The 8,845-nt window shown below is 67.6% G+C and overlaps 1 protein-coding gene and 1 long non-coding RNA gene across 2 annotated transcripts; both read right to left on the reverse strand.

Annotated features, from left to right (window-relative positions):
- Positions 1-529: 529 nt before the first annotated feature.
- On the reverse strand, positions 530-6,272 carry LOC119718563 (uncharacterized). Its single transcript, XR_005269695.2, has 3 exons — positions 6,025-6,272; positions 4,862-5,612; positions 530-4,563 (listed from the first exon to the last, which is right to left on the reverse strand). It is a non-coding gene; the product is annotated as an uncharacterized lncRNA (long non-coding RNA).
- A 1,120-nt stretch (positions 6,273-7,392) lies between these two features.
- Positions 7,393-8,524, reverse strand: CRYBA4 (crystallin beta A4). The gene is made up of 5 exons (XM_038187521.2): positions 8,486-8,524; positions 8,244-8,362; positions 7,939-8,080; positions 7,688-7,830; positions 7,393-7,607 (listed from the first exon to the last, which is right to left on the reverse strand). Exons 1-5 carry the CDS (start codon positions 8,522-8,524, stop codon positions 7,460-7,462), a joined length of 591 nt encoding a protein of 196 aa, XP_038043449.2. The 3' UTR covers positions 7,393-7,459.
- Between the last annotated feature and the right edge of the window lie 321 nt (positions 8,525-8,845).

The raw sequence follows: 8,845 nt of genomic DNA on the forward strand, positions 1-8,845 counted from the left end.
CCAAAAGCCGCGAGCCGGGCCCCGGGGGGGGGGGGGCACCTGGAGCAGGGCTCGGGGCTGCGCCCGCTGCCAGCTCCTGCAGCGCACCCGGCACGGGGCTGCCGGGGGGTGCTGGGGGTGTGCTGGGGGTGTGCTGGGCTTGCTGGGGCTGTGTTGGGCTTGCTGGGGGTGTGCTGGGGGTGCAGGAGATGTGCTGGGGGTGCTGGGTGTCTCCTTGCTCCAGGTCCATCCTCTGTCGGTGCTGGGGGAGGTGACGCCCTCTCATGCCCTGCCCCATTCACTGTGGGACAAAGCCTCTGTCCTGGGACACCCCCCAGTGCCCCCCAGGCATGCCCATCAGCCCAGCACCCCTTTTGCTCCCCATGGGGTGAGGGAGCCGCTGAGCACCCCTCTGGCCTACGGCTGCAGCAGCTGGGGGCTGGCGCCTGCACCCCCTGCCCAGGACCCCCAGGGGAGGGGTGGGAGGCAGAACATCCCCCCCCCCGGCATCCCCAGTCCCCCCCGCCCCACAAAGACACCACACACGAGGTGTTTGCACACTTGCCATGTTCACAGCAGACATTACAGGCAGTAAGGACATCCTCGGCCCCCCAGCCCTGACCCCGGAGCGCCCTTGCCCCATGCCAGCACTGAGACCCACGGCGCTGCAGGACCATGGGGGGTCTCAGGGACGTGTCCTGCCCCAGCACCTGGTGTCCCAGCCCCGGTGCTCTCCCACCCATGGGCCCTGCGAGGCACCGGGCACACCGCAGCCCGGGCAGGAGGGAGGTGATGCAGGGGGTGAGGATCTCACACCCCGCGGCGAGGGGCAGCCCGCGGCCGGTGCGCTCTGGGCAGGCTGGGGCACCCCAGGGCCAGGCGCTGTACCCAGGACCCCTGCCCCCATCCTGCTGGGACCCCCTCTTGGTCACCACCCTTCTTCAGGAGGGTCTCAAACAGGGATGGACAGACAGACAGACGGACAGACAGACAGACTTCTCCCAGCTGGGACAGGGACTCCTGAGGGGACAGGGCAGAGTGAAGGAGCCGCGGGCTGCTCTGTGACACCTCTGTCACCCAGTGGGCACCAGCAGCCCCGTCCCCTCGGGGGGGGCACGGTGGGCACTGGCTGCCCCTGTGGGTGTCCTTGGGGCCGTGCGGGTGGCGCAGCCTTTGGTCACCCACCCGAGAGGGTCCCTGGGCAGGGGCTGGGCTGGAGGGCTCTGGGAACCTGCTGGGAACCCCTGCCCTGTGCCGGACCCCACTGCTCCTCCTGCCCTCCTCTGCCCCCATCCTTCCCCATCCCCGCTCCTCTGCTCCAGCTGCGGAGCCGACTCCTGAACCCCTCAGCACCACCCCCAAGGCACCCTCTTCAACTCAACATGTTGGCATCAGCCCAAAAATTCCTCCTGGCCCCAGTGTCGCTGAGGATGGGAGGGACGCGGTTAGTGGGTTAATGGGGAGGCCGGCAGCCTTTGGCCACAGATTGCACACCCGAGAGGCTGGGGCTACCTCTGAAGGTCACCAGCACCGGGTCAGTGAGCACAAGCAAAAACCAGTGAGGACGGAGAAAGGGAGCAGCTGCAGCTGGGTGCTGGCCCCTGCTGAGCGCGTCCCCTCGCCCCCAGCGCCGTGCCCCTGGTGTCCTGCAGGGCCATGTCCTGCCCCACTGCTCCTGGCCATGTCCTGCTGCACGGCGCTACCCCGCGTGCCCACCCAGGGGGGTCCTGAAGCCTCCTCCTCGGCAGGACTTGAGCTCGCTCAGGAGTTTTACCTAATTACGGACCTATGGAAGCAAAGCGGGGGCTGCCGACCAGCCCCAGCATTAGCAGTACCCTCATCCTGCCAGGTGGAGAGCGGAGTGCCTCTGGCTGGCTCATCCCTGTCCCTATCCCTGTCCCCATCCCTGTCCCTGTCCCTGTCCCTATCCCTGTCCCCATCCCTGTCCCTGTCCCTGTCCCTGTCCCTGTCCCTGTCCCTGCCTGTCCCCTGGCCGTGTCAGTGGCTGGGAGGATGCTCCAAGCACCAACCCGTGGCCAGCCCCAGTCCCGGCGCCTCGTGTTAGTTAGGACCAGCTGCTGGCAACAGCTTCCCGCATGCAGCAAGGCAGGAGGTAAACTGTGGAGAGACAAAGGGGGTGAAGAGAGCTGGGGAGCACCCGCACCTGCTGCAGCGATGCAGGGCGGCAGCACGGGGCCGTTCCCATCGCAGCTGAACCGGTGCTGGGGGACTCGTGGCAATGGTGCTGCTGGGGGGGATCTCTGCAAACTGGGTTTGCTGCACTTTTATGGCCATCACCAATTGTTAACAGCTTTGGTGCTTTTCTGTTTGCACTCGACATCTTTTCTTCGTTTAACCAAGTGGTTTTCTCAGAAGGCCAATGGGGAAATTTGGGAAGCCCCACAGCCCGAGCACTGTCCTCCAGGAGGTACCGGGGCAGCAGCGCTGCTCGGCGGCACCGGCGGCCACGAGTCCCCTGGGCAGGCAGGAGGCCGCTGTTCATTTGCCATGATGAACAGCACCAGAGTTAGAGTGCAAAGAGGAGTTGTTAGTAGCAGGAGGGAACAAAACGGCAGGGTTAGTGCAGGCGGTTAGTAAGAGAAGCGTGGCATCGCCGGTCCTACTTAGAGAGCACACAAACTGGAAGAGAAACGAAGAGAAAAGCAGCGACGATTAGTTTGTTTAATCCAGTTCAGGAATGTGTTAGTAACAGAGATCCACTGGCTTAAAAAGGAACTGAAAAGCTTCTGCTGATAAAACCGTTTTGGGCTGCCAGTCAGCAGCAGAACCCCCACGGGGCCCTGGGCATCCCCACCCCGCTGCGGCAGCGAGTGGCTCCTGCGGGGGGCTGCCTGCGGGCACCCTGCACTGCCCACCCTGCACTGCCCTGCTCTGCCCTGTGCTGCCCACCCTGTGCTGCCCACCCTGCACTGCCCTGGGCTATCCTGCACTGCCCTGCTCTGCCCTGTGCTGCCCATCGGGGTGCCACACTGCCCAGCCCTGCCCCTGCGTTCCCGCAGCCGTGCCGTGCCGCAGCACCCCGCAGCACCCCGTACTTACCCAGCTTTTCCGTTCCCCTTTAAGGACAGCGCGGGCTGCCCGTGGTTAGTGGGAGGTGAGACAGGAGCGGTTAGTAGGGCATGCGCCGGGGCTGGTTAGTGGGTTAGTCACCGCGAGGGGCCGGGGGCCCTGGTTAGAGCGTTACCGACGCAGCAGGGCGCACGCATGCACAGCCGGGCACGGTCAGTCCCCCATGGCCACGCAGTGCCCTCCGGGGTGACAGCGTCCTAGAGCAGGAGGCGTTTTTGGGCTTTGCCACTGGATCGAGGTTTGGGAGGGTGTCTGGGTGTTTTGGCCTGCGTGATGGAACCTTCCCGAACGAAGCGCTCTGCGGGACCTGCCGCTACCGCCCGACCCCCCCGCACAGCGCTGCCCTGCGAGCCGTGCTGCCCAGCCCTGGCACCAGCAAGGATGAGACGGGCTCTGAGAAGGAGGCAGCCCCGGCAGTGCTGGGTCTGTTCCTCAGCATCGTGAGGCTCCAAGGGCAGGGCGCTGAGGCAGCAGACGGGGATGGGCGAAGTGCCCAACCTGCGCTGCCGGTGCCTGCTGCCCGGGCAGGGGCTGCTCAAGGGCAGGGCTTCTGCAGAGGCATCCGCTGGGGTCTGCACCAAGCCCACCAGCCCATGGAGGGAGGAGGAGGAGGACTGGCAGAGAAAACCACGACTGGACCGGGGGCAATGTGCCCTGGCACCGCGTCCCCTCCCCGTCAGAGGCCGCCTCTCCGTGGGGCTGGCTGCAGGAGCGGGTGCTGAGCCCGTGCTGAGGAGTGAGACAAGGCTGGGCAGGGGCTCCCAGGCACTCTCTGCCCCTTGTCACCTCCAGGTGCCCTCATCCCACAGGCGCTGTGTGCCCCCTCGGGCCCTTCAGCAGCACAAATGTTGCAGCCACACACAGGACATGCCTGGTGCTGCCATCCCCGCACGGCCCCACGAGGGATGCGCTGAGCCCTGCTCCCTTCGGGGCTCCGGGCTGGTCCAGAAACCTGGCGTTTCCCCAAAATGCCCCCAGTGCAGAGCCAGGCTCTCACCAGGACAAGGCAGCAGTGGTGCGGGGCACTTGCCGAAAGCAGCAGGGCTTTGCCGACAGGCAGAGGGACAGGGCAGGGCTGGTGGGGCTGGCGGGGGGCCCTTCTGGCTCTGGCCATCGTGTCCTCCTGGGGGGCTGAGCCAGCTCCTCGCCCATCCCCATCCCCCTCCCCTGTTACACTCAGGGAGGGGGGCGGCTCTCATCCTGCCCATGCCCTCCCTGTTGCCCTGCACCAGCCGCAGCGCAGGAGGAAAGGGGCCCCAGCACCTGGCAGGAGGCAGCCCCGCGTCCTCAGCCACCGCCACCGCCGTCTCCTCGGCTGTGTCCCCGCGGTGGCCGGGCTGTCACGGGGTGGCTGTGCGGGGTGGGACAGCTCCGGGGCCGGGCAGCTGCGGGGTCCCCGTGCTGGCAGCGCTGGCAGCTCCCTGTGCCCCGGCTCCTCGGGCAGGGTCAGCCCGGCCGGGCAAGAGCTGGGGCAGCGCCCCGGGGCTGGCGGTGCTGGGGGAGCAGAGATGCTGTTAGAGCCCTGGCAGCGTGGCGGCCGCCCCCTCCCCACCATTGGGCACCCCTCGGAGATGCAGCCCCCCCCCCATGGAGGCAGCCCCAGGACGGGGTGAGCCCACGGACCAAGCCTGGGGGAACTGTGAGGGTTTTGCTCGGGGTGTGCCGGGAGTGCAGGAGCGCACTGCGGCTGCACTGACCCATCCCAAATCTCGGGGTGTGGGTGAGCACGGGGCTGCCACGGCCGGGCAGGACCGAGGAACATCCATGTGTCCCCCCCCCCCGGGGGTCCTACCTGTTGTCAGCGGCTACGCGAGCGCCGTGCAATGTCCCCTTGTCCTGCCTGGCTGCTCCGCCGCGGGGGCTGCGCAGGGGACTGTGTGTGAACAGACCTCAGTCAGTCAATAGCAGCTGCAAAAGAAAGCAACCAACGCAGCAAGACAGCAAGGCGCAGCACCGGCGGGGGCACCTGGGCGTCCAGGCACAGCACCCGGGTCCACGGGCACGAAGCCCCCCTGGCAGCAGGGGGGGGCCGGGGGCCACAAGCTGCAGCACGGCAGGAGCGGGGAAGCAGCGGGCGCTGAGCGCCGTGGGCACGCTGCCGCCCGCATCCCCCTGCCCGCAGCAGGACCCCCAAGCCCCGCTCCCTGCGGCCCCCCCCGGCCCCAACGCCCCCCGCGTCTGCTGTGCCCACCGTAGGGGTGCAAGGGGGGGGGTCCTGCGGGTTGGGGCTGCCGCAGGGTTTGGTTTGGGGGCTCCCCCCTGCCCCCAGGGCGAGGTGTGCCGCGCACAAAGGGCGGCGAAACAATAGCGGGAGAAAATGGCTCCCCAAAAGCAGGCAGCACCAAGGGCTAACGCTGCAGGGGGAGGGCTGCCGGCCCCAGCCCCTCCTCTACAGCCCCTACCTAAAATCACCGGGCTGGGGAGAAAATGGTGGGTCCTAGACAAAGAAGTAAACCATCATTTTGGCTAACTTCCTTCCGGGAGCACGGAAAATTAGGCAAGAATCCATTTACCTGGCTCGAGCCCTATTCTTGATGAGGTTTCTGGAAAAAAAAACAAAATACAAACAGGCGGTGCCGCAGTTAGCAGGGGTGGTACCGGGGGTGCTGGGGAGGGGGCTGCTGCCGCCATGGCAAAGGGGGGGGGGGGGCAGCACCCCCGGCCCTGCAGCGCTGCTGAGAACTTGGCGGCTGCCGCAGGGCCTGGCTGCGCGTGGGGACGATTCACAGCCGGGGGGGGGTGAGGATTTCTGGGGGAGGATTTCTGGATTGCTGTGGGACTTGCAGCATTGCTCCTCGGGTGCGGTGCCGCAGCAGCTGCCCGGCTCTGGGTGCATGGGGGCATCGCACCCCAGGGGGGGGGCTCCCAGGGCTGCGCCCCCCCGGCACACGGCAGCGCCCGGCGAGCGGCCGGGTTTCCATCCAGCAGAGCGCAGAAACACCAGGGTGGCTTTACCTGATTTCCAGGCGGTGGCCGGGCTCGGGGACGGGCAGGCTCCGCTCGCTCGTGGCCGCCGCACGGCTCCTTTGTGCTGGAGCCTTCCAGAGAGGATCCCTGAGCGAGACATCGCGGGGATAACTCCTCCCCCCGCAGCCCCCACCACCGCCTCGGCCCTACCTACGGCGCAGGAGGATGCTGCAGCTCCCACCCAATTTTCATGCTGGAAACGCGGCCAAGTCACCTTCACCCGCACCGTGCCCAGCGGTGATTTGGGCGTGGGACAAGGTGGCCCTGCAGAGGGGGGATGCGTGGAGCCCCCCAGATTGCGCCTGGCAGGAGGGGGCTGCTGGAGAGGCACCCCCAGAGCCCTGCCCTTTGCACCGCGGGTCTGGAGCATGGGCAGGTTTGGCTCTGCCCGAAGCCACCCGGAGCCCCCAGAGCCCCTGGTCCCTCTCATTGTTGTCCCAGGTCCCCGGGGGTCTCCGGGGGCCCAGCAGCACAGGGCTGGTCCCAGCAGCAGCTGCTGGCCCTGCTCCCAGCTGCGCTGCCCCCAGCCGTGGCATTGTCCCCACCGTCCCCAATGCCCAGGGGATGGGCACCAGCTCCTCCAAGCGACAGCCCCAGATGTCCTGGGGCAGCCGTAGGCTTTCCCTCAGCCCGTCCCAAGCTGTCTGCTCTTCCTCTGTTCTGTCCTTTTAATTGTTATGTCCTGAGAGGAGATTTCTGTCCCCGGGAAGCATTGTCTCTGAGGGTGGGCTTTCTTTTGCAAATGTCAGGAATGGGACATTTTAATCACACCAAACCTTTTTTTTTTTTTTTTCTGCAGAGTGCTTCTGAAATGAGAAACATTTCCAAACCAGCTTTTTCCTTTTTCCTTTGGTTCCAGCTCCAGCTGGCCACCATTTCCCTGCTTGCCAGAGCAGGGGTTCAGCAGCAGTGGCTGCCAGGAGCAGTGGGGGGCTGCGCTGCTGGGGGGCGCAGGAGGGTGTACATGGGGGTGGGGTGCATGGGGGTGTGCACGGCTGTGGGGGTGTGCGTGGGTGCAGGATGGGTGCACAGCATGCTGCTGGGGCCTGCCAGACCCCGCGGACCTTCCTGCCCAGGCTCAGTGGTGGCCGCGGTGTCCTCCACCTTGGTGGGACCGAGGGACGCTCACTGCACCCCACTGCTGCGGGAGCTGGGCAGGGGCCTCGCCTGCCTGAGACAGGGACAGGCGGGTGGCTGTGCCACGGCAGGACAGACTGACAGACCCCCGTCCGTCCCTGCCCCAGCACATGGCACCACCGCAGCCGCACGCCCGTGGTGACAAAGCCCGCACGCATCCCCCAAGTGCGAGCGCGCCGCCTTGTACAATGGAGCTTTATTGAGCTTTGGTGCCGGCACCGTGCCGGGCAGGCAGCGCCCGAGGGATGGGGACAGGGCCGGGGCCAGGTGGCCGCGGTGCGGGCGGTCACTGCTGGACCCTGCGGATGGACTGCACCTGGCCCGTCTGCGCGTGGGAGCCCCACTCCCGCACGTGCTTGTACTCGCCGGCGCTGCTGTCGCTCTCCAGCAGGTACTGGAAGCCGCGGTACCCCGGGTACTGCGAGCAGACCCACCTGGAGCAGAAGGCAGCGTGTCTCAGGGCTGGGGGCCGGAGACGCCCGGTGCCGCGGGTCCCGCTGCCCCCGCTACTCACGCGCCGGAGCAGACGAGGAAGGAGCCGACGGCGCTGCTGCCCCAGCCCAGGGCGGGCAGCGAGGGGCAGTCGTCGCTCAGCTCCCCCCTCCTGCCCTGGAAGTTCTCGTGCTCGAACAGCATCAGCCGGCTGCGCCGACGGTCCTGCAGCGAGAGGGCACCGCGTGGGCACAGCCACCCCCTGCCCCCTGCCCATCTCCCCACCCAGGGCCGTCGGGGGTCCGGCACAGCCCCGTGCCAGGCCCTACTCACGGCGCAGGCGATGGGGCGGAAGGAGCACATCCTGTCCACGCGGTAGGCGTTGCTGCCGCTCCACGCCTCCCAGCACGGGTACTCGCCGCGCTCCAGCACGAACTGCTGCCCCTGGAAGCCGCAGTGCTCGAAGCCTGCCCAGCTGCCGGGGAGGTGGGGTGAGCACCCCGCGGCACCCAGCGCCCCCAGCACCCAGCGCCCCCAGCAGCCCCCAGCGCTCCCCACAGGAGGCAGCCCCATGGTTTGGGTGGCAGAAGGCACCCTGTGCCTCCGCCTGCCCGTGCAGCCCCCCGCCCCGCACTCACGCCCCGCTCTCGATCTTGAAGGAGCGGACGGTGCTGAAGCCGCACTCCGGGGTGCTGTAGCAGTCGGCGGTGAACTCGTGCCTCTTGCCCTGGAAGAAGGGCTCGTCCCACACCGCGATCTGGGGAGCACGGGCGGATCAGAGGCGCTGCAGGCGCAGAGGCCCCCAGCAGCCGCTGCACCCCCGTGCCCGGGTGTCCGCGGGGCTCGGCCCCTGCTCCTGCTCCTCCCCAGCCTCCCGCACCTTCCAGAGACCGGAGGCCGTCCTGCGGCGCTGGCTCATGGTGGTTCTGTGCAGGAGAAGAGGAGGCTGGTGTGGGGCTGCTGGCACACCACTGCCTGGCCCCGGGGCCACGCGCTGCCTCCTGCGCTTACCGGGGTGAGGAGCTGCACACGGAGAGGTGGCGCGGCCGGCAGCCCTGGGGCAGGGTTTTTATAGCTCCAGACAGAGCCAGGCCGGGAGGGCATTACGGAAAGCCCTAACTCAGCACACGGCGGGAGGAGGGACCGGGTGGAACAAAGGCAGGGCTGTGGAGAGGCTGGAGAGTGGGGGCACCAGGGCTCCCAGTGACCCCAGACCTGTGGAGCTGGGGCATCGCCCTGC

Source organism: Anas platyrhynchos, chromosome 16 (genome assembly GCF_047663525.1).
Source record: "Anas platyrhynchos isolate ZD024472 breed Pekin duck chromosome 16, IASCAAS_PekinDuck_T2T, whole genome shotgun sequence".
In the NCBI taxonomy this organism is placed as follows: domain Eukaryota; kingdom Metazoa; phylum Chordata; class Aves; order Anseriformes; family Anatidae; genus Anas; species Anas platyrhynchos.

Bases quoted from the DNA above. Each gene is read 5' to 3' on its own strand.
- CRYBA4 (XM_038187521.2), bottom strand. From the start codon at position 8,524: ATGAGCCAGCGCCGCAGGACGGCCTCCGGTCTCTGGAAG. The intron at 8,363-8,485 runs GTGCGGGAGGCT...CGTGCTCCCCAG, and splicing joins CGGCCTCCGGTCTCTGGAAG to ATCGCGGTGTGGGACGAGCC. The intron at 8,081-8,243 runs GTGAGTGCGGGG...CCTCCCCGGCAG, and splicing joins TTCAAGATCGAGAGCGGGGC to CTGGGCAGGCTTCGAGCACT.